General features: G+C 43.7%; 1 protein-coding gene across 1 annotated transcript; it reads left to right on the top strand.

Moving 5' to 3' along the window:
• The first annotated feature begins 4,966 nt into the window (after positions 1-4,966).
• On the top strand, positions 4,967-17,430 carry Zscan18 (zinc finger and SCAN domain containing 18). The gene is made up of 7 exons (XM_021657631.2): positions 4,967-5,157; positions 9,833-11,694; positions 12,203-12,352; positions 13,335-13,441; positions 13,695-13,773; positions 14,595-14,684; positions 15,755-17,430. The coding sequence occupies exons 2-7, from the start codon at positions 9,933-9,935 to the stop codon at positions 16,294-16,296; spliced, it is 2,730 nt and encodes a 909-aa protein (XP_021513306.1). The 5' UTR covers positions 4,967-5,157; positions 9,833-9,932; the 3' UTR covers positions 16,297-17,430.
• The last annotated feature ends 7,185 nt before the right edge of the window (positions 17,431-24,615 follow it).

The raw sequence follows: 24,615 nt of genomic DNA, 5'->3' as shown, positions 1-24,615 counted from the left end.
AATTCAGATGGATTTTATTTTAATGTAAAGCCTTGTGGTGTGGGCAGACTGGACTCAACCTTGGGGTCCTTCTTTGTGTCTCTGCTTCACAAGTAGCTAGGCTACACATTCCCATCACACCAGCAAAAGCAAAAGTTTGCTTCTAATGTATCTATTTCTTAATTTTTCATTGTGATTTTAATTTTTTGAATATTATTTTTATTTGGGTCTGTGTAAGACCACAGCCCTAGTCTTGGCAGGAATGATGGTTACAGTGCTCTTGACAGGTTCTGCCAACGTGGAAATAAAGACCCATATCCTTATTCAGTTTGGAGCTGGAACCCTGAACTCCTCCTCTCTTTGCTTCTCTGACTCAACTTTGTTCACTGGACACAAAGTAAGACAAGATTCTTAGTCAACTCAGCTCGGCCAACTCTTACAGTTTTTCAACAGGATCCTTTTAAAAGTGGCATTTGCCAGCTGAGTGCAGTGGCGCATGCCTATAACCGCAGTACTCATGGAGACAGAGACAGGCAGATCTCTGTGAGTTCAGGGTCAGCCTGGTCTACAAAGCGAGTCCAGGACAGCCAAGGCTACACAGAGAATCCCTGTCTTGGAAAAAAAAAAGGCATTTGCCACTGTTTGGATTATGATACCTTTCTCAAATGAAAACTAAGCAAAGCCCATACCAAGATTTAAAATTTCTTTGTTTTCTCTAAGTTTCATTTTATACATTCAAATCTCAGATCATTCTGGAGTTCATTTTAGTATAAGGTTTGAGATACTGAAATTTAACTCTTTTTCATTGCATACTTTTATCAAGACAGTTTATTGAACAATTATTCTTTTCTCCTGGGCTGTAATTCTATATTTATATTTATTCTAAACTATAGTCTGATGCATATTTTGTTTTTTTCTAGACTTTTAGTGACTTGCTTCACTGTTAGATACACCATAGTTATAATAAAGTAATTTCATAGCATTTACAAAGCCTTGCCATAATATCACATAGGATTTGTTTCTGACTATACAAATGTTTATATAGAAAAATCATCTTCTGTCATTCTGATGTCCTTCTTAAAACAAAACTGTAATAACAGCTTCCTAAAGACTTTCCATGATTTTTTTTGCACTCTAATTTGTAATTCCATGTGTTAATTGTTGTCAGCATGTAACTGAAATATAATAAAATTGATGAGCTTACGGGTAATGGGACCAAAATATAAATTACCAACATCAGGAATGAAAAGAAGTACCATTACAGACCCAGCAAACATTGAGGATAAGGTATAGTCTTAGTCTGTTCAGGCTGCCTTAACAAAAAGGTTAAAATCTGGGTAATTTATAAACAATAGAAATTACAATTCTGGAGTCTGGGAAGTCCAAGATGAAAGCATCAGTAGGCTAATCCATAATACTATGACAGCCTGTTCCTTAAAAATAATGTCCTCTCATTGTGTCCTCAGTGTGGAGGGAGCCAACAAGCACTGGCAATCTGTTTTTAAAAAGGTGCTAACACCATCCATAGAGCATAGCCCTCCCAATTCATTGGGAGCCACTACTACCTGGGCACTAATACCAAAGATAGTGCAAACAAACAAACAAACAAACAAAAAACCCCTCCAAACTAATATGCCAAGCTGTTTTTTTTTTTTTTTTTTTTTTTTTTGTGAACTTAGACAAACTTATTTTAAAGCTTATGTGGCAAAGCATATGCATAATGGATCATAAGCAGAAACAGACCCACAAGATACTTCCAACATTTTCAAAAATATTACTAAAAGCTTGGAGTAGACGAGAACAATACAGACTAACAGGAGTTCACCCTGACAGTGTAAGACTGGCTTAGGATTTCAAAGCCGTCATAATCTGTCCCACCCACAGAGTTACTATTACACGCAGAAAGCACAAAACAAAGTTCTCTATGAAACTAGGAGTAAAGGGGCTCTTTCTTTACTTAGAAAGGACATAGGCAAATAATTTGTAGTCTAATTGATGTTGAAGATTTGTTTCTGTCTGCTGGCTGACAAGGCAAGGTTGTCTACTGTTTCCTCTGTTACTGAGTATTACACTAGAAACTCTTAAGTCTGTAACTACACAGAAAGAAGAGTTATAGTTCAGTTCTCCTTAAAGTCAGAGCAAGATTGTTTTGTTTGTTTGGCTGGTTGATTTGAAGATGTTTGAATCAGTCTCAGTTTGTAACCTAAGCTGTCTGCAGACTCCAAATGCTACTCCCGTCCCAAGTCCTTGAATAACAGACATATGTTATAACATGCATGTCTTGCCCAAGCTTTATTTGTGTGTTTGTATGTGTGTGTGTGTGTGAATATAGACAAATTTATTTTCAAGCTTTTGTGGCAAAGCATAAGGCTTCACTAAAACTATTAAAAAAAAAAACAAGTGAGAGAATGAACAAGTGTTCTTACTCTGAAGCTATAATAACCAGAAAGTATGGTAAGAACAGAGGCAGGAATAGACCCACAGAAATACTTCCAACAGATTTTTTTTTTAAGATGCAAAAAGCTTTTTAATATAGATAGGCTAAACCTCTCAATAAATGGTGCTAGAACAGTTTACATCTGTAGTATAAAATACATTTGTCTTTGTTCCTGGTTGCTGGTACAGAGTAAATCTTGGAGTTTCTTTGTAAGAGTGTCATTCTTGGAAAGAGTGGAACCCTTTCAACCACACTGTGTTGATACATGACTCAGGATAAGGACCCTAGATTGCATCAGTAAAGGGCCTGGTCACCAGAGAATTAACAGATGAAATCTTGAAGTCCCTTCAGTTTAAAACAAAACCAAAAATCCTGTTGGTTTGGCAAGTGTGTGTACTGGTAGGGTGGTCTGCCATCTTCCACTCTCCAATTCTCCTTGCCCACCATCTTACCTTCCACAATCCTTACCACCACCTTTCACTCTCCCACTCAAACCTTAATGACTGTATTGCCTTCATTGGGCTGTTCACCATAAACTATTAAACAAGCAAAGTGAACTGTTCTAGAAAATTGGGGGACAGGGGCATAGTCAGCCTGACAAAGTGTGGGGCTCTTGTAGTTTGTGTCTAAAGTGAGATCAAGTCCTTGGCCTGCTCAGCTGCATTAGTTCTGAATAGTTCTGAATAGAACTGGTTTGGATTGTGGATACTTCGTTAGCTTTGGAGAATTGGTTGGTGTTGGGAACATGATCTGTCAGAAGAAATGATATCCCAACATCCGTGGTTGGGGGATGGGGATGAACTTCAACATAAACGTCACAATATATATATATATATATATATATATACACCCTCAAAATTTATAATGGGCTTAAATGTAACAGGTAAAACTATAAAATATTCAGGAAAAACATAGGAGAACATTCAGGGATTAGAACTCAGCATGAGCTGTTTGTTAAACTGGACCCTGAGAACACGGATATAGTAATGAATTCCACATCTAATTTACAAATCCTTTGGGAAAAGTCATGGTAAGAACAGGAAAAGCAATATACCAGGAGAAAGGATTTGCAGACTGTATCTGACAGCCTATAGGTAAAGATAAATAAAGATCTCTTTAAATTCAACATTCATTTAAAACCTAGAAAATGGGCTGGGCTGTTAGTGTCACACGCCTTTAATCTCAGTACTCAGGAAGCAGAGGCAAGCAGATCTGTGAGTTGGAGGCCAGCCTGGTCTACAGAGTAAGTTCCAGGACAGCCAGGACTACACAGAAAAACCCTGTCTCAAAACAAACAAAAAGTAAAATAACCATGAAAATATGCTAACATTATTGGCCATTAGAGAAATGGAAACAAAACTTATCAGTATAATCAGAACAGCTTAAAAGACTGATAACCACCAAATACTGGCAAGATTGTGGGAAAATGAATTCCTACATACACTGGTGGTGGGCCTATAAAATGGCACAGGTATAGGAAAGAGTATGGCAGTTTTTCATTGGTTTAGTTTTTAACATTAAACATATGCTTACTTTAAGACATAACAACTGCGTTGTGGGCATCTATCTTCTATCAGAAGTGAGTAATATTCACACAAAGACCTGAACATGAATTTTCATAGCATTTTTTAAATATTAAAATGGAAACAAGACTAAAGCCCAACTGGTGAATGTTTATAAAGTGGTATATCAAATTCTAAACAATAATGAGGAACAAACTTCACACATACTAATGGATCCCAAAGAAATTACGTGCAGTGATCTCAAAAGGCCATGTACTGGAGGGGACTTTTACCTGTACCGAGGAACCACACATCAGGGCTCAGAAGTGGTGGCAGGTGTGATGGTTAAAAAGGGAGTAGTGAAATCATTCCGATTCTGGCATGAGTTAAAATTATCAGAACCGTATAAAGTGTGTGTGAGTGTAAATAAGGAATGAAACCTCCTCAGTGATTAGCTTTTTAGGTATACATTTTAGAAACCATGCCAGACGACACAAATGACTTTAAGAAGCTCTTCTGTGAAAAGCAGCTTCCTTCCCATATCTGCAGGAATGGCCTCCTCTAGTCCCATCTTTTTTTCTTGTTCCTCAGTGTAGTGACTAGCAAAGATTTGGGAAGGTGTTTGAATTTAGTTTGCTTTCTGGATCTTTAACTGTTTTCAGCTAGTCAGTGTCCCTGACCTCAGTGTCTCCAAGCCTGAATCTCCATCCCTGAATCCTGCCTCAGGGTGTTTTTCTTATAATGGATATTTAGTTCTGTCTGCCCATACTGGGTTTGTGTACTTGTCTTTTGTTCAGGATCTTCAGTCTGCATTTGTGCTGGTCCCCATTTTATTTGTATGTAGGTCTCCATCTCCTCAGTTTCTTTGTGTCTCATCTCTGGACTTACAGACTCCATCTTCACTGTTTAGGTCTTAAGGTGCCTGCGAGTTTCTTAAGCCTGTATTTTCCGGTCTTTGTCTCCGCCTCTCAGGTTCTGGTGGGCCTTTTTTTTTTTTGTTTACTCCGTTGCCATGGCATCGGAAGTGACGCAGGCGCACGTGGAGATGAAGCGGAGCCAACCTTTCCTCTGCTTGACTGGCAGTGCAGTCAGGGAAGCTTCGCCCCGCCCGGGTCTGGCAACGGCCCCGCGGCATGCTGGGGGTCGCAATTTACGGCGCTGCAGGCCGCGCACGCGTACGGCAGCCTGCCGCCATCGCCGCTTGGTGTTCGAGGCTCCGGGAGCAACGCTGCGCAGCAGGTGGGTCTGGCCGTCCGGAGCTCTCTTACGCGGGACCGTGGGCGTTCGGCTGGTGTAGAGGGTCGGGCGGAAGAACCGACCTGCCTTTTGTGGGCTGGGCCTGGAGCAGAGACCTTGGGGTCCCACCTTGGGAGTGTGGCCCTAGGTGCTGGAAGAGAGCTAAGGCCCTTGCGTGGGGATGTGCCTTTGGGCTGTGCTCGAATTTGGGCCCGGGAGGGCAGGACTGACGGTTACCACATGTCGAGCTGTGAGGGAGACATGAGGCTTTTGGGTGGGGGTGTGGCTCCGGAGTGCTGTAGGTGAATGCAGCGAGTGGGGCACGCAGCGTGTGAGTTTGGCGTGGGATGGGGCAAGTGTGGGTCTAACGTGTGTCGTGGGGAGTGTCACGTGTGGGATTGTGGCTCAGAAGCGCAGTACACTAGTGTTATGTCGGGAAGGGCTGTCTGGAGGACACGTGGGAAGGGTGTGGTGTACAGGGAGCCGAGGTTAAGATATCCTGACTGGTGAAGGCCCAGTGCCACTGCTTCTTACATCTAGACTGGGGTAAAGTCCACAGAACCCTTCAGGGTGGGAGGCTGCCCCAGGTAGAGAGGAGGAGGGTGTTAAGGTGGGTGAGTGCCACTAGGTGCAGGTTTTGGCAGAAATGGGACGTCCACAGAGAGGAAAAAATGAGTATGTATAAAGGCTAGGGCTGGCTTGGGGAGGATACCTGTTTTTGTGTCCTGCAGAGATAGGGTTGAGGGTATCCATAGGGAGCAGGAGGAGAATGGGAAAGTGGGGGAGGGTCCTGGGAGAGAGTCTACTGGACTGAGGGTTAACGAGGAGTTTTAGAGTGTGAGGGTCCATTCAGTTATGGGGCAGAGGACACCTTTGGGCCTCTGTCCAGGGACTTCTTTCACAGCAGAGGGGTGAGAATGGTGTCTCTTAGGTGCTGTCCTGAGGACAGCAGGGAGGACGACTAGGGGAGGATTACAGAACATTAGTTGGGGCAGGTAAAGAACACTGTGGATCCCTGATGGTTGGTTTTTACACAGAACAATTCAAAGGTATAGAAATTCTTCTTGTTCTGTGCCCAGCTTCTACCTTTTAGTGTTTTGTCTGTTTTCTTTCTTATTCACCACTGCTTCCATGCTCAATCCTCTCCTATCTCCCTTACATTGGTTTGTATCTCAGGCAGCCTCTTGGAGGCCATGTTGAATGTTACAAGATCGTTCTTCCACATTCTAGCAGCAGTGTCCTGTGGAAGTTCCCTTTCCTACTCTGGAGCCAGAAAAGGGCCCCATATTGCAGTGAGCCCTTTTTTCTTCTGATGTTGGGTCTGTGATATTGAAGTTTTCTTTTAAGAAACACAGGTCAGTTTGTTTAGCATATTTGTTTGACTCTGTGTGACCTCATGTGAGAATATAGAGTAGTATATTTTTGGCAGGGACCATTTTCGTGATGATCCCTGTATGTGCATTTGCATTCTTTTAAAGGTATGTTTGCACTTTTTGTAATTTATGTTAATCTCTGTGTGAGAACAGGGAAGACTGTGACTAGTTCTCACTGTCCCTGTGAGATTATCATTCATGGGTTCTCATCAGATCCTAGTGGTTAGAAAAGATGGTATTTTGTTTACAGGGTCTGAGAAGGTGAATTTTTTTTCAGCTAAGGCAAGAGCCTAGAATGAGGATTCCATGGGATTTCCCTAGCTCAGCCATCCACTCAACCCACTAGTGTTCCTTTTTTCAGCTTCAGTATTTCAGGCCCAGAATACAATCCTCAATACCTGCTTGAACCACACTTCTCTATATCCTGAAGCCTTTGGGCTGGACTCCAGGAAAACCCATCCAGGGCAACTTTTAGGCAGCCACAAGTGGTGGGGTCATTCTGCATTATGGTATGCCACAATCTCTGTCTTATTTGTACTGGGAATGTGGCCTCATTCTGGCTATTTGGTTCTACTGGGTCTTCTGCCTAGTAAGTCCTTGTAGCAGTGTAGCCAGGTAGGGCCAGGTAAATCAAGTAAAGCATGCTTAGGACTAGAGGTCTTTTGAGATTTTCAAGATGGTCTCAACCTGGTCCTGACTACCAAGGCTTCATTATGAAGGGGGCTGGCTGTCCAGGTCAGGCTTTTGGCTCCTGTTGCCATAGTAGTCTTTTCAGGCAAAGGAAGTGGGGACAGATGACTCCTTCCTACTCCTACGTGTTGCCAGGGTCCTCCACTGATTAGGCCTGTCTGTGCTTCTGCTTGGTCCTTTGTGTTGCAGAGCTTTAGACCTCTTCTTGGTTCAGAGCAGGACGTGGAGGAGAAAAGTCCCAAACAGTTGCCTGAGGGGTGCTGTGCCACCTGAAAAGTAGCAGAGGTGATGGTTATATGATGATCACAGTGGTTAAGGGGAGGTGGGGAGCCCCAGTTAGAGGCTCCAGGCAGGAAGGACTTAATGAGGAATCTGGAGCAAGAAGGATGGAGCAGCCATGTCAGTTTGCAGGTAGAATCCTGAGCCAGCACTCACCCAGTCTGTGAATGTTTTCCCCACCTACTCTTTGGGTTTGTTCCTTGTGTCCACCCTTAGAGGCTTGTGAGAATCTGAAGATGACATGAGCCCACAGCAGGGCCTGGTAGGATGAGCCTTTGTGTGTGAACATCTTAGCAAGTTCACAGTATGTTGTGGACAAAGGATCTGTGTCGGATGAACATGCCTGATGTGGAAAGAAAACAAAATTATAAGACCACATAACTGTTCATTTGCTATATAGAGTTCTGTATCCACAGCCTGGTGGAATAAAATGTGGCTATGTTGACATTATACCTCATATCAAAAGATGTTCCAGAGGAATCAAAGATAGAACATAGATAAAGAAAAGTGCTTAGAATGGAGGTTGGCAGATCATCTTGGAGGCTGGCTGAAAGGAAGTTGTATAGAAACATGTCAGGCTAGTTGTAGGGTTCTGGCTGCCTTGCTGTAGGACAAAGGTGATTAGTCACCATCAAGACAACCTCAAGGGCTTAAACTGTTATCTGAGGCCTTATATTTGCTACCTTTGTTCTAGGAGAATGAGTGTTTTTTTTTAAACTTGGGATAGTGATGGTAACCCAAAGTAAAGTCGGTTTTGGAAACTAGAAATCTGTTTTTAAAGTAGTAGAATTTGATAAGAACCATTAGAACATTAAGTGGTTGAAACACAGGTTTAAAACAAAAATGTTAGGATGATGAAGATAAGGACAGGTGATGACAAGATGGAGCCAGGCAGAGCTTGTACCTGACAGCTATAAGGAAAACAAGCAGTTTATCAACCCTCAGAGATAAAGAAATCGTAAGAAAATGCTGAGATGTAGTGGGTGGGTATTGTGGTCTTAATGATTCTCAGTGCAGATCCAGGGGCAAAAAGGAATGGGTGCTGCTATTGTAGGTGGTAGGGGTGAGGTTGACCCTGTGGCTGGGGTGTTCTATTTCTCCATTTATCCTTCAAGTAAGTCTTAAATGACCCCAGATAGATGGGTATGAGATACCATATTGGCCATTGAACATATATAGCTTGCTCTTCAACAGAGAAATGCATTTTTTAGAAGGTATAGTGAACAAATACAGAAGCTAGAACTGCTGGGCCCATAGTGAGCTGCTTGTAAATAACCCTGCTCTCCTGGGCTCAGCTTTCAATGTGGGAAACAAGCAGTATGCATATAGAAAGTAGTATGATAGCAGTGTGTGTGAGAGGGCATGCAGGGAATATGACCTTGAGGGACCATTTCAGAGTCCTGCCCTGTGAAAACAGAGAAAGGTGCCTGTAGGGTAAGCAGTGGTACGTAGGGAGACAGTAATAATATTTTTGATGTTGTTCCCTATGGTCATGGACAGATTTTATTTTTTAGAAGAAAATGGTTCCTTTGTGTGGTTCTGTCAAGGACAATGGTAATAATGGGTTTCAGTGTTTTTGTTTTTAGGTTTATTTATTTTATGTATGCCAGTGTTTTGCCTTCATGTATGTGGTACATGCATGTCTAGTGCCCACAGAGGTCAGAGAGGACATCAGGTGCCCTGGAACTTTAATTGTAGATGGTTGTGAGCCACCATGTAGGTGCTGAGAATTAAATCTGGATACTCTGCCAGAGCAGCAAGTGCTTTATAACTACTGAGCCATCTCTCTAGCCCTGACATTTAGTTGTTATTATAGTAAGAACAATGCTGCACCTAGATCCTTCTTGTTTTGGGGAACTAAAGTCCCAGTAACACATACTTAGATGTTAAATTGATGTTGTATTTTTTGGGATAAATCCTATTTGGTGTGATGCAACATTCATCATATATACAATATATGTATTAAGAATGAATTTACTGATATTGTATGGTATATCCATTCATATTGTATGGTATATCCATCTAGGTTTACAATAGAAATGGTCCTGAAATTTTTCATATTTATCTTATCCATGACTTAAAAAAAAATCCTTTTAATCCTATCTTATTTAAAGGTGTTCTTCCTAATTCTTGTTTTAATTTTTAATTATACAAGTAAAAGGCTAGAATCTACTGACAGTATCGAGCAGATTGCTTAGAAATAATTCTGCATGAGACCTGGGTATTGTGGGTACATGGTTATACTCAGACACCCTCCTTCGTTTTCCCAAATGTGCCATGGTTGGGGTCTCACTATGTGAGCATCTGTTTTATTGATGTCCACTTCTTTTCCTCAGGTCCTGGTATTGTTGACATCTCCTGGGTACCTTGTTATCCTTGCCATCTCTACTGAGTTCTTGGCTAAACACAGTCGCATTTCTGTGGAGGCCTAAGAAGATGCTGCCTTTGGAGAGGGTGTTGGCCTCCCCCAGAAGCTCGCCACTGCACTCAGAACCACCTACTCTGAGGTCAGAAGATACAGCCCAGCAGGAGGAATCTAGCCATCAGGAAGAACCCAGCCATGGGCAAGTACTCATTAAACAGCAAGAACCTAGCCAGCAGGAGGAATCCAGGAGGCAGGATGACCCTGTCCAGAAAGAAGAACCCATCCAGCTTCTAGAACCTAGTCAGAGGGATGAGCCCAAGCAGGGAGAAGAATCCAGTCAACAGGATAGTCCTCTCAACCAGAGGGAAGAACTCAGTGAGCAGCAAGAATGCAATCAGCGGGATGAGCCCAGTCAGGAGGAAGAGTCCATCCAACTGCGAGAACCCAACCAGTGGGAAGAACTTGGCCAAAAGGGTGTACCCAGGCAGCAGGAAGAATCTATGCAGCAGGATGAGCCCAGCCAGTGGGAAGAACCAATGCAGCAAGATGAGCTCATGCAGCAGCAGGAGCCCATTCAGCAGGATAAACCCACCCAACAGGAAGATTTCATCCAGCAGGAGCCAGCTCAGCAAAATAACCTCATCCAACAGGAAGAACTAGTCTACCAGGAGGAACCCAGTCAGCTGGATAAGCCTATCCAACAGGAAGAACTCATCCACCAGGAGGAGCCCATTCAGCAGGATACGTCCATCCAACAGGAAGAACTCATCCAGCAGAAGGAATCTATCCAACAGGAAGAACTTGCTCAGCAGGAGGAGTCTGTTCAGCAGGATACTTCCATCCAACAGGAACTGATCCAGCAGCAGGAGCTCATCCAACAGGAACTGCTGCAGCAGGAGGTGTCTATTCAGCAAGCTAAGTCCATCCAAAAGGAAGACTTCATTCAGAAGGAGGAGCCCATTTATCAGGAAGGTTCCACACAACAGGAACTGATCCAGCAGGAGGAGCCCATACAGCAGGAACTGTTGAAGCAGGAGGGATCCATCCAACAGGAACTGATCCAGCAGGAGGAGCCCATCCAACAGGAACTGTTGAAGCAGGAGGGGTCCATCCAACAGGAACTGATCCAGCAGCAGGAGCTCATCCAACAGGAACTGTTGCAGCAGGAGGTGTCTATTCAGCAGGCTAAGTCCATCCAAAAGGAAGACTTCATTCAGAAGGAGGAGCCCATTCAGCAGGATGCTTCCATCCAACAGGAACTGATCCAGCAGGAGGAGACCATTCAGCAGGATAAGTCCATCCAAAAGAAAGAATTTATTCATCAAGGGGAGCCCATTCAGCAGGTAGGGCCCAGTGAGCCTGAGGAACCTACCCAGCAGGAAGAAACTAGCCAACAGGAAGAGCCTAGCCAGAAGGGCCAACCTAAGCAACAGGAGGAATTTAGCCAACAGGAAGAGCCTAGCCAGCAGGAAGAGCATAGCCAGAAGGATCAACCCAACCAACAGGAAAAGCCTAGCCAGCAGAAGGAAACAGAAACCATCTCTGAGAGATCTGCTGCTGACCTTGAGTTTTCCCGCCTACGCTTCCGAGAGTTTGTTTACCAGGAGACAGCTGGGCCTCACCACACTTTGGCCAGGCTTCATGAGCTATGCCGCCAATGGCTGAGGCCTGAGGCCTGCTCCAAAGAACAGATCCTGGAGCTGCTGGTTCTGGAGCAGTTCCTGGGCATCTTGCCAGATAGGGTCCGTCCTTGGGTGGTAGCCCAGTATCCTGAGAACTGCAAGAAGGCTGCCTCCCTCGTGGAGGGTCTCTCTGACATCCTGGAGGAGCCAGGTGAGACTGCCACCCCAGAAGAAAGCATGCCTTAGAGAAGGTCCTGGAAGGATTGGAGCCGTGGCTTTCCTGAGAGTGTAGTCACCCCATGTGTTAAGGGGCACAGAAACAACCATACCTGAGCTGGTAAGGGAGCTCTTCAATCACCAGGGATCCCACCTCTGTGCCCCATGGCATCTCCATCAGTCTTGCCTCATGGACTAGCACACTGCCTTGGGTTCCTGCCCTCACATTTGTTTTCCAGGTATTAGGAAGGAAGAGAAATGGAGGGCAATCAAAGGCAGGTACCAGGCTCTTAAAAACTAGGTAAATATTCTGGGTGCATTGGTAGCTGGAGGTTTCCTCCATGACTAAGGGTGGGGCCTAAGAGATGGATGATGATGGCCTCTGGGAGCCTAGAGGCTCGGGTCATATCTTGGGTTCATACCTGGCCCATTGTGTATTTGCTTTGTGGTTGTTAGCATGTGTCACTACATATTGGAATCACCATTGCTTCCATTGGATACAGGAATGATGTTGTGTTCCCCGGGTGGTTCAACATCTTCATTCAGCGAGGGAGACTATGAGAGGTGTCCTGAGCCCCTGCTGCTACCACAAGGATTGCTGAGTCCAAGCAGAAATCTAAGATCTAGGGACATCCTGGTACGCCGTGATACTTGTAAGTATTCTCTTATAAGCAACAGTTCTCTAGCCTTGGCAGGCTTTCACTGAAGAGGTGGACAGGGGTCTGTGGTTGGAGAAGGGAGCATGTGGGTTGGTGGAGGCACCATAAAAGTCAAGGGGAAGCCAGGTAGCAAGGCGTGGATGTCTGTACTGCAGTTGGGGACTTGTTTCTGTAGGTCCTTGTGTATGTTAGATGTATTTTTTGCTTGATTTGCCCTGCAGAATTTGTCAGCTTTACATAGTTATCAACCAAGAAATAATTTCATTGTGGGTATAATTCAATGCCAGCGTACGATGGTGCCCATTAGCAGCATTAGGCTCTGAGTTAAAATCTCAGTACTGCCAAAAAAATTTTTTTTTTCTTCTTACCCCATCCTAGAGCATGTCCTTTCATGTCTTTCTGCACATCACACGTGTATAGAAGGTCTGTGGGACCATGGTGTACGTGTGTCCTCATTTGTTATTTAAATAGGGCAGCTGTGGTTAAAGTTTTGGCTCCTTAGTTGCTCAGCATTTCATATACTCAGTTTTTCATTTTGCGTTTTTAAATAAGCTATAGTATCATGCCTTACTGTGGCACTCTATCACATGTGACAGAGGGCACATACACTTTAACATTCATGTGATTATCCAGAATCTTTTGTGATACATTCAAAGTGAGCATAGGAGGGCGCTTACTTGCCCTGCATGTTGTTTAACATTTGTACCAATCTAGTTGACACAAAAAGGGAGTTCTTCCTTTGTGATTTGAATTGGCATTTCTAGGGTCACTGATGAGCTTGAATGTTCTTTTTTGTTTTCTATGTGTTTGTCTATCCTGCTCTGTCACTTGCAGATAAATGCTGTGTTTATTGAGCTTTGGGACCTGTGGTATGTGTCGTAGGAGGCCTTTTTACATTTGTCCGGGGGGCTGTGTGGGAGGTAGTGGGATATGCTTATTTTGGAGTTACACAGCCCCTGAGAACTTGTCTCCTCAGCTCCCCTTCTTCCAGCCTGGCCTACTCTGGAGTCTGTGCATCTGGATCAAGAGAATATAAGGGGAGAAAAGAATGAAGAGACCAACTCTGCCAGAGCTGAGCTGAAGGTGGGTGAAGGGGCGACTGCTGGCCCTGGGAGGCTGATCTTGTCCAGCAGCTCACATGGTCTTTCCCTTCTGACTGTTGACTTTGCTCCTTCTCTCAATATTAATACTCTGCCACAGCAGAGAATATGGGCCAAAATGTCTATACTGCTGTGGCTGAGAAAGCTGCAGCGTAGAACCTAAGGAAGGTCATTGCCTCCGTACAACTTGGGGTGGATTAGCGCTGCTGTTTCAGAAACCATTATCATTTCCACAGGAGCCTCTACAGTCGGAATGGGACCACCTGGACCCCACAGAGGATAACCTGACCAGTTACAGCAAGCTGCTCTTGTGGGGTGAGGTCTACCTCTCACTGGCTCATGTTCCACCCTGCGTCCTCTTACAGAACTTTGGCATGGAGGATTCTGACCCTGTCCCAGGAACTGTAGTTGGGATACCAAGGGTGATTTAACTGTTTGAAGCTGAATATGTTTTAAGTGTCTTTGAACTAGGATTTGTTTGCCAAGTTCTCCACTTGTCCTGGTCTACACTTTTGACTTCCATCTGGGCTCTGGAGCTCTCTGTTTGCAGCCCTGGTCTGTGAGAATGGAAGCATCTGGATTTGGAAAGGCCTTCTGGCTTCGAGCCTCTAGCACTCCCACCTTACTGGTGCAGGGAACTGGTCTTTCACTGAAGTTCTTACTCTGGAATCTTTATTTGTGAAGATGCTCATATCTAGACTCCTGAGGTCTTTTTTCTTTCTTTCTTTCTTTTTTTTTGGTTCTAATTTTGTATTTTAGTTTTATTGGTACTGGGGACTGATCTAGGATCTCACAAGTGCTTGGCATGTGCCCCGCTACTGAGCCCATTTTAGGCTATGTTTTCAACTTTGCACCCCTCTGGACATTCCCCATTTCCTACCTGCTCCATAGTACCTCCATCCTTTCATAAGAGCTTCCTCTTTGTCTCTGATGCCTTCTTTAGAAACCTCAGCTTTCAGCTTTCCAGGGGCCCTGACTATATGGCAGCTTTGGTGGTAGTGGTGGGGACAGGAATTGTCCTCATGCAGAGTAAACTGTAGTTGCAGTCTATGTCCCAGAGACCCAATGTGACATGAAGCCTCTTCGCTTTGTCTGTGTCTCCTTTACTTTTTTTTTTTTTCCCCTCTAAACCTCAGGGTATCAGTTTTTCCAGGCTGGTTCATCCTCCATGCTGGAGACAGAGGGACATGGTGCAGTGGAAGAGCTGCCAGGGAGCAGCCTCCCAGGTAAAGTTGAGTTAGGTGGTGATAGGCAGGGGGACTGGTGCGGAGGTGAAGTGTACGCCTCTCTTAAGGTGAGTGGGGCTCCTCACACTTCCATTAGCCTCAGCAGAGACTCCAGTGTTGACTTGCTTCATTTCCACATTCACCGTGTAGGGGCAGAATGCCATTTCATTATTTCTTGCTGCATAACTAACTCATATAAAACATGTCACTCTAAAGACTATACACTTGTCATCTGTAAACTGACTGAGCTCAACTCCTTTTTGGTGGATTTTAGGGCCACACACAAAGCCACAGTCATTCAGAGGCCTGTCTAGGGTGCAAATGTCTCAATGGTCTCCCACACACTGTCCGATAACACTGGCTTGAGTTGAAGCCATGGGCCACAGTTTTTCTCATCACCTCTCCAAAGGGCTGGCTTTGGTTTTCTCACAGATGCCTCTGGGTTTCATGGTGAGAATCCCAGAGGGTAAAAGCATACACCATACCTCTGCATGTTTCGTGTGTATGCTACTGTGCTATTGGCCACAGTTGATTCCAAGGCCAAGCTGGAGACTACTGTGGTTCATTGAGGGTCATGGGTGTAACTGAATGGCTCACCATGACTCATTTAGCCTTTTTTGGTGACAGACATGTCTCCTGAACTATCTGATAGTTCTTTGCATCCTTCATTGCCAAACCATCTCAGTCAGAAAGGCTGCTCTAGATCTTAGTCTACCACAGCAGGAAGGAATATAATCACATGGCTGCCTTAACCTACAAAGCACCCTGGGAATGATGGTCAGCAGTGGGCTCAGCAGACATTCAGAGTGTCAGAGAAGGGCATGCGGATTGGAAGGGGGAAGAACAGATAATGGGTCTTGTGAGGCTTGTGAGGACTGCACTCAGCGCTGTTTGATGTCTGAGTTGTAAAGAGGGTTAGGCTGTGCATGTCAGAGTTCGTATCTGATGCCCCTTTTCCTGTGCTCAGTCCTTTGGGCCTCACACTTTATTTTATTGATTTCTGCTCAAGTCAGTTTCTTTCTCAGAGCCTGGGAAATAGGACTGCTCATGTCTCTGTGATTTTGTTTCAGACTACACCAGGCAGCAGGAAAGCAAAGGAAATGTGTGTGAGGAAGTCTGCATTGGGGAGACACTGATGGTGAGGCTTTCAGGGGATGTTCCTGTTAGCCCTTCGATAGATACTGCCCTGGAGGAGGGACAGCAACCTCAGAAGGCTCTGGATGCTGAGGATATAGATTCAAGCCCTGCTAGTCCCCAGAGGCAATCAGTCATCCAGCAGTCAGCCCAGGACGAGGATACACTTCATCAAGGCACTGGGACAAAGAGGCCCCATCCAGATGATGATGAAGAGGACCCTGAGTGTGTTTCCAGCACCAGAAGCTACCAGCTGCCATTTGATGCAGAGAAGGTGCTTCATGTGGATGGTTGTGATTCTGGGCAGAGCCCAGGAACTTCTGCTGTGGGATGCCCTGCAGCTGACGAGTTTGATGCATCTCAAGGGAAGCCCTACACATGCAGTGAATGTGGGGAGGCCTTTGCATGGATCTCGAACCTTATGGAGCATCACAAGAGCCACAACAGTGAGACATGTTATGTGAGCCAGGGCTGCTAGGACCCTTGCAGTTCAGCTTGGTTGTGGTCAAGTACCACAAGAGTCAGATACTAAAAAAGAAAACCCATGCCCCGAGTCCCTCTTTGCCACAAGCAAAAGTCACTGGTGGGAGGATTGGTGGCTCCTAGTGTGTGAGTGGTTTTCCCTATACAACCTAAGGCTGAGCAACTCTCCTATGAGTGTCCTATGACATGACATGAGTGTCATGTAGCATTAGTGATCCTAAGGTTCATGTGTGGTTGCGGCTTCCTGTGGTATCTCTATGGGCACATCTGTACTGATTTTCTGGATGCTAATGTGCTAAAACACCTGGAAAAGGACAGGGCCCACAGGAAGCCCTCATCTTTAAAACACACTTTGGGCTGATGTTCTGTCCTGTAAGCCATCAGATGTGAGGGAAGACTCCATTTCTGCAGTGTTTTAATACTACTCATACTCTGGTCGTTTGACATTGTACAAAGTGTTGAGTTGCCTTAAAGTGTGCTATCTGTTGGCGCTTTCTTGATCCCTCCTTGCCTCAGTTGCTTCTCCTTGAACATTCTGTTTGTTTACACACAATTCTTGCCATCTATTTTGGCCTTTTTGCAAATACATGATTCAGGTTTACTTCTGAATCCTCAAGAGCAAAAACTGTTTCTTAGTTCAAGTCACAAGTCTTTTCATATATGGAGTGGCTTACAAAGATCACAAACTATGCTGATCTCAGACAGGGTTTAGCCTAAGACTCAATTGTGGGTAGCCACTGGCATTACAAAACAATAAAGTAGAATAAAGTAGATCAGAATGCATCATGTAATAAAGGCAAGTATTATTTTGTGAAACCTATCAGATGAGTATCTGAGAGGAGGCTACCATGTTAAATGTATTTGTTAGGGGATATGATCAAAACATCAAAAATACTAACAAAGGTTTAAGGAACAAGTCTGTATCTGAGCTAACACAATGAAAAGTTGCCCTTGTAGGTGATCTTGTGGCTTTCCTTTTGACTTCAGAATACAACATTGTTTCTGTTGCCTTACCATAAATGTAATTGCCCTGCAGATACAGAAAGGGTGTCTTTTTCTGTTTGAGCAAGCAATTGTGTAACCACAAAATCAGAGGCTTACTCTAATAAAGTATTTATTTCTTCATTCATATTATTTTGTATTTGTTTTGTGATTATGCAGCTGTTTCCTAGAGTGCTGTTGACAGGGACATTCTCCTCCCTGCAGTAGCTTTCTTCTACAGGACTCTTGGAACATGTTCCCTTTACCTGGGAGAAGACACAAATCACTTCCATTCACAAAGCTTTAAAGCAGTGTTCTCAACCTGTGAGGTCACAATCAGATATCCTGCTTATCAGATATTTACATTATAATTCATAACAGTAAAAATTAGTTATGGAGTAGCAACCAAATAATTTTATGGTTGGGGCTCACCAACCATATTAAAGTGTCACATCATTAGGAAGGTTGAGAACCACTGCCTTAGAGAGAACTGATCAGATGGCCCCATCACCTGTAAGGATCATGGCACTGCTTATTTAGGTGCTTCCCTCTGCTAAGCTGAGGTAAATTTTCATATAGTTAAAAAATAAAAGTCTAATTTTTTTAACTCATTGCAAGTACAGACCTGTCATCCTGTTTTTTCCTACTGTCATTGAGAGATTTTCCTGTGCTACATCCTAGTACTTCATTTTTTTAGTTTCTTTTGTGAAGTAAATCAGTGGGAGATCTGTGTTCATGTTCTAAAGTTGAGCTTCCAGGAAAGGCACAAAAATAAGAGTGTAAAGGATATGGGTGCATTCTTTACCCACACCTGCCGTGACTAACATTTTACCCAGTGTACCCATGTTTTATGTGTGTATATACTTCCTTGTCTGTCTTGAGGGTATGCAATGCCCATATGCCTCCTGCTGTGATACCTGCTTTGCTCACCTGTATGGAGTGTTCAGGCAATATATGGGGAGATATTTGTGATTAAGTATCCTACTAAAAATTCCAGCCCTGTATTTGTCATTCATTGACAACTGCCCAAATTAAGTCCTTACCATGAAGTTTACAAAGTGATTTTCCCTCCAGTTTATCAGTTAATCCCAGCATTCTACGAGCTTGCTCTCTTTTGTTACTTGTCTTTGATACTGGAATGGACCATGGATTTCTCAAGTAGTCCATATCTTTCAGCTAGATTCAGATCCAAGAGCCCAATAAACTGAACTTCCTTATACATCTATCTGTAGCTGCCCCAGAAGAAGCAGGAAAGAGGACTAGTCATGTTTCAAAGGAGGTCAGAAGAGCAGAACAAAGGACTAACTATTGAACTGCTGTGTCTCGTACAGTGGCTACATGTGTCCAGTTAGCACTTGAAATGTAGTTCGGATGAACTGATGTGCTGCAAGTGCAAGTGATCAGCCTATACACATTTTTTGTATGTTAGAATAGTAACATGGAACATACATGGATAATTATTAAGCTAATTGCACCTGCTACTTGAGAAGTTTTATTGTTATGTGGATTTGGGTTTTTGCTTTTTTTTTTTTTGTGGTAGTTTTTTTGAGCTGATGTCTCATAGCTCAGCCTTGCCTCAGACTTGCAAAATGTTTGAGGATGATCTTGAATACCTGCTCCATGTCTTAACGTCCCAAGTGCTGGCATTATGGGCCACCAACTAGGCTAATTTTAATATTTAAATTAAATTTTATGTTTTTGAGGCAAAGGCTCTTTCTATACAGACCATGCTGCCCTTGAGTTTGTGATCATCCTGCCTGCTTTCACAATGCTGTGTTTATCAAATGTTAGTTCTTAAGATAGTCTATGTGTGTAGTTATATTTAGAACAACTTTGAGGTTATTATTCAAAATAATGAGTTTTATCACATTTTCATTTACATGTTTCATACACGTTTTGCTTTTTTTTTTTCCTATTTTGAGGATCAAATCCTGCGTCTTGTACATTCTGGGCAAGCACTCATTCACACCACTAAGCTACATTTCCAACCTTTTTGTTGTTTTCTTCTGAGACAGGGTTTCTTTGTGTAGCCTTGGCTGTCCTGGACTTGCTTTGTAGACTGGGCTGGCCTTGAACTCTCAGAGATCCACCTACCTCTGCCTTCCTGAGTGCTGGGATTAAAGGTGTTTGCCACCATGCCCAGCTGCCTTTATATTTTTGAGACAGGCTTTCACTATATAATCCAGCTGGCCTTGAACTTGACAGTACTCTAGTCTCAGCTTCCCTAATATTGTATTATAGCAATGTGCCACCACAACCCATTTTTAAAACTATTTCAATTCTAAAAAGGTATCCTGCAGACATACTAAAAAACAATGTTGAAAGACTAAAACATGTCCCACCCTGAGAGAACGTTAAGAATAGTTAGAAATTTATGTCCTAGTACTGTGATTAAAATCCTTTCATCTGGTATAAAGACTACTGATAGTTAAGGACCTAAACCAGCCAATATTCCTTCTAACAAATATGACAAGTCACCAGTTACAGATTGTGGTTTTCATTGGGGTTCAATGAAATATTGTGAGCTTTCAAGTTAAATATAAAACCAAAAATGTTGAAGTTAATATTAAACAAGAGCTTTCACATTGAATATAAAAGCAAGTTTACCACGTTTCAAAAACAAATGCCAAAAATAGTATCAAAAACCAAAAGGTTATTGGACACCGAGATAAACAAATCAAATACTTCAGGAAAATATTAATTTGGACAGTTTCCAAAAAAAAGAAATCTTAGAGAACATAGGGTTCCAATGTGCAGGACTATTGTGCACGAGATGGTAGCTTAACAACTGAACAAATCTTTCCTTTTATGTAAACACTAATACTTATATTTCTAAAACCTATGTGTTGTACAATAAAATTTGAGAACAGAATGATGTTACCTAAGAATCTGCGAGGCTCTATTTAAGTAGTTCTGTGTCTGAAATCTTCTCATACAAAGCTTTGAAATAGAAAGCACATTAGTTAATTTATTGTAAAATTATTAAAATATCTAACAAAGTTATTTTAAGTAGGGACTTAGCTCAGTGGTAGAGCACTCTGGATTCTGCCTTCAGGTAAAAAAAAAATCTTAAAAAAAGATACCTAGCTTAATTTGTTTTTATTAGGTTGATATTTTAGAATATGGAACTGAAAAAATCAGCTGTGTGCTGAGATAGTCAAGTATTCACAGAAATTCCACGAAGATGCCATTTATTTTGGAAACACTTTCTGTTGTTTTCTAGGACTACCCACTTCAAGAATATGATGTGCAGTAAGAACAAATTCTGACTTCATCTAGTTCTTTTAAATTTCTCATCACTTTGAACAACTCTCATCTGGAATATGGTGAATCCTTGAACTCAAATGAAGACAAAACTATCGACAGATCTGTGCTTGTTTGTGTTCTTTGTAGATACTAGACTACATTAATGAACATTCAAGGTTGATGGACCTCAGTGTTGATGGTGTCATTTACTTACTGTTTAGATACAGGTGTTGGCTATTAGAATCCCTTTGTTAACTTTATAATCTTTTTAGGGACATGTCCAGGCTCCTGCCTGAGGAGCTTCAGCAGCCAGGCCAGGCTGTTGCTAGTTTTGCCCCTTAGACACCCCCTACATCTTTCCTTGGGTGCCCCTCCTCAGCTCTCAGATCTTCAGGTTGTGTTGCTGACCTTTCTACACCTCAGCACAGCAACACCTCAGGGCTCCAGAGTGGCTGAGGCTAAATCTCCACAGCCTGGTTACCTGAGATCAGATGACTGGAGAAACTGAGAAGCTGAAGCCACAGAGAATACAGCAGAATCCAAGGCCTCAGTTATGGATGCTGCTGACAGGTAACTTGAGGGAAGCATGTCCAACTGGAACTAGTCTGAGCTCTGTTGCCAACTCTGTGATAACAATGTATAAACTAGCCATTCCCCCAAGCAGGAAGCTTTATGGGATTTGGCACTGTCAGGGACCAGGACCCTTTAATATTAATATTATTAACCCTTTAATATTAGTTCATACTTTAGTTAAGGTAAATTGTTTTTTTCAGTTTAGAGTTCAAGTCTGTGTAAACTACTTGAGGCATGAGTTAATAGGTTCTTCCACTACACCTCTCTGTTATAATGGCAGTTCCAGTCTAAAACCGTCACAAAGGCCATCTCCAGTCCCTCAGTGGGACCCCTACTAGATTTATGCTAATTTAATTTTAGGTGACAAGTCTGAACAAAAGCCTACCAATCCTTAAGCTCTCCCCAAGCTCAGGACTTGAAACGCCACCAATCCTCACTCTGTAAATCTCTGCCCTAGAAAGCTCTGCTCCCCAAAAATCCTGTATAAAGGCCGTGTTTGCTCAGTTCTCTGCTGTCCTCCCCCAGGGGAAAAGGCAGCCACTCCTAGATTTGTCCCTTCTCTCCTAGATTCATCCTTCCAATCTCATTTAAGAGATTTGGGGCTTGTGATTTTCTCATTGGAAGAAGCCAAGAAGCTCGGAAGAGAAGAAAAGCAGTGGGGCTTATGCTCCCGAGCTCAGCTGAGGTTGGGGAAACCTCCCTTGGGAGCGCAAGGCCTCTGCTGAGGAGACCTCCTCTCAGAGCTGTGTGGTTCCTGGGCTCCTGTGTCTCAGGTTTCCCTTTCTTTGGGACAATGACCCACCTTAGTGCTGTGTGGTTCCCAGGCTTCAGTGCTGTGAGTTTCCTGGACACCTTCACATTCAAGCAGGGAGTCCCACACCAGGAATGACATTGAGCTTGATGGTCCCTGTTATTTCTGGGACCTCTAAGGAGAGTGTGGTACACGAAAACTTACATATATTTAATTCTCAATAAAATGACATTAGTGAGTCTAGTACCAGAAGGGCCGGCTTAAGGCTTCCCCATGTAGAATAGGTCTATCCAGTATGAGTTCTCTGGTGTTTGATATGTGTAAAAGCTTTGCCACAGTCCCTGCACTTGTAGAGCTTCTGTCCTGTGTGGATCCTCTGGTGCTGAGTTAGGTGGGCACTCTGCCTGAAGGCTTTGCCACAATCCTGACACTCAGAGGGCTTTCCCCCAGTGTGTGTTCTTTCTTGCTGACTGACTGATAAGCTGTGGCTGAAGGATTTCCCACTGCATCCATAAGGCTTTTCCTTGGTGTGAATACTCTGGTGTTTTATGAGAAGAGAACTCTGGCTGAAGGCTCTGCCACACTCATTATATTCATAGGGCTTCTCACCTATGAATGCTTCTCTCCTTTGATGCTGAATGAGAGGCGCAAGATGGCTGAAAGCTCTGCCACAATCATTGCATTCATAGGGCTTTTCTACAGTATGAATTTGCTGATATTTTGTTAGAGATAAGCTGTGACTGAAGGCCTTGCTACAGTCACTGCACTAATAGGGCTTCTCCTCCATGTGGATTCTTTGGTGCAGAGGTAAGCGCTCTGCTTAAAGGCCTTCCCACAGTGGCTTCATTCATAGGGCTTTTCTCCTGTGTATTTCCACTCATGCTGGCTGAGAGAGGAGCTTTTCCATACTCTTTGCATCCATTGGGCTTCTTTCCAGTATGAATCTTCTGGTGCTCAGTCAGGATGTGCTCTGACTTGAAGGCCTTCCCACACTGGCTGCATTCATAGGGCTTTTCTCCTGTGTTGGTTCTCTGATGTTGAACCAATGGTATGATCTGGGAGAAGGCTTTTCTACACTCACAGTATCCACAGGACTTCTCACCAGTGTGGAATTGATGGAATTTGGTCAGGGATGAGGTATGGCTGAAGGTCTTGCCACATTTCCACAATGACAGGGCTTCCATCCAGTGTGGATTCAGTGCTGAGTAAGGTGGACACTTTGCTGAAAGACCTTCCCACAATCACTGAACTCACAGGGCTTCTTATCTGTGTGAGTCCACTTCAACTTTATGAAGGATTTCCCACCTTTGCTACATTCATATGACATCGCACCTGTTTGAGTTCTCTGGTGTTGGATCAGTGGGGCAATCTGGTTGAAGGTCCTTCCACACTGACAACATTTAAAGGTTTCTTTTGTGTTTGGTTAGAGTTGAACTGTTTTGGAAACATACTCTGTTGGGAGCCGCGTGAGCGTTACGCCGGCAGAAACGCACGCGACCACAGGAATCCTTCCGCAGCAAAAACTTTATTAGTCACGCGATGAAGAGGGGAGAGAGGCCGCCCGGCCACCTCGTGGGCGCGGGCGGGCGGGCCGGCCCCGGGCGGGGAAACGGGGAAGGAGGAGAGCGGAGAGAGGGCGGGCCCCGAAGTGGCGCTGTTTATATAAGCCCGGGTCGCACCTGAGTGACGTGTCAATACCCTGATTGGCTGCTCACTCTTACTGGCGTGCCTACGCAATTCTTAGCGTGCTTACGCAATCTTTAGCGTGTTTACGCAATCTACGCATGCGCCCTGGAGGTTTACAGTTTTGAGGGCGAGATGTCAGCGCCACCTAGTGGCGTCTGAGTCTCGGCTCTCCACAATACTCTACATTCACGACATCTATAAGGTCTTTCTTCTGTGTGAATTTGGTGATGTTCAGTGAGTGCTAACCAGTGTCTAAAAGCCTTACCAATTCCTGGCATTTTCAGTTTCTTTTCTTTTTTTTTCTTTTCTTTTCTTTCTTTCTTTCTTTCTTTCTTTCTTTCTTTCTTTCTTTCTTTCTTTCTTTCTTTCTTTCTTGTTTTTGATTGGTCATTTGAGTCCAGCTTCTCTCTCTTTCATGTGTTTCCCACATGTGGGGGGGGTCTCACTTCTCAAAAGTCATTGGTTGAGCTGAGATATCAGTGCCTAGACTCAAGTTTTCCCCAGACGCATTCTCCTCTTTCTTCTAAGCAGGTATTTTCACAGCTATGGCTGAAGGATTTTCCACATTCACTGCACACCCATAAGATTTTTCATTGGTGTGAATACTCTGGAGTTCAGTGAGAAGAGAACTATGATTGAAGGCTCTACCACACTCATTACATTATAGGTCTTCTCTCCTGTGTGGAGCCTTTGATGATGAATGAGGGCAGCAAGCTGGCTGAAAGCTCTGCTACAGTCACTACATTCACAGGGCTTTTCTGCAGTATGAACTTGCTGATGTTTTGTTATGGAAGAGCTGTGGCTGAAGGCCTTGCCACATTCTCTGCACTAATGGAGCTTTTCCCCCATGTGGATTCTCTGGTGCTGAGTGAGGAAGATCACCTGCCCCACTTGCTGTTCTCATACCTGTGTTCTTGGGTACCTGCACTGTCTTTATCCTCAAAGTGCCATGTATTACCCCCAGGTTTCCTGTCAGAAAAAATACTACTGGATAATTTTCCAGAGATTCTTAGTTTTGGATCTGAAAATCTGTTTGTCTGATTTCTAAATTTGGAAAACAAAACAAAACAAAACAAG

This window comes from Meriones unguiculatus, chromosome 6, assembly GCF_030254825.1.
Source record: "Meriones unguiculatus strain TT.TT164.6M chromosome 6, Bangor_MerUng_6.1, whole genome shotgun sequence".
NCBI lineage: Eukaryota > Metazoa > Chordata > Mammalia > Rodentia > Muridae > Meriones > Meriones unguiculatus.
Note: the sequence above shows the minus strand (reverse complement) of the source record. Positions and strands in the feature narration are given on the sequence as shown.

What these genes read in the sequence shown, in the direction of transcription:
- Zscan18 (XM_021657631.2), top strand. Translation starts at nt 9,933, where the DNA reads ATGCTGCCTTTGGAGAGGGTGTTGGCCTCCCCCAGAAGCTCGCCACTG. An exon ending in TGACATCCTGGAGGAGCCAG is followed by an intron (nt 11,695 to 12,202) that starts GTGAGACTGCCA and finishes CATTGGATACAG; the next exon opens with GAATGATGTTGTGTTCCCCG. An exon ending in CTGCCAGAGCTGAGCTGAAG is followed by an intron (nt 13,442 to 13,694) that starts GTGGGTGAAGGG and finishes TCATTTCCACAG; the next exon opens with GAGCCTCTACAGTCGGAATG.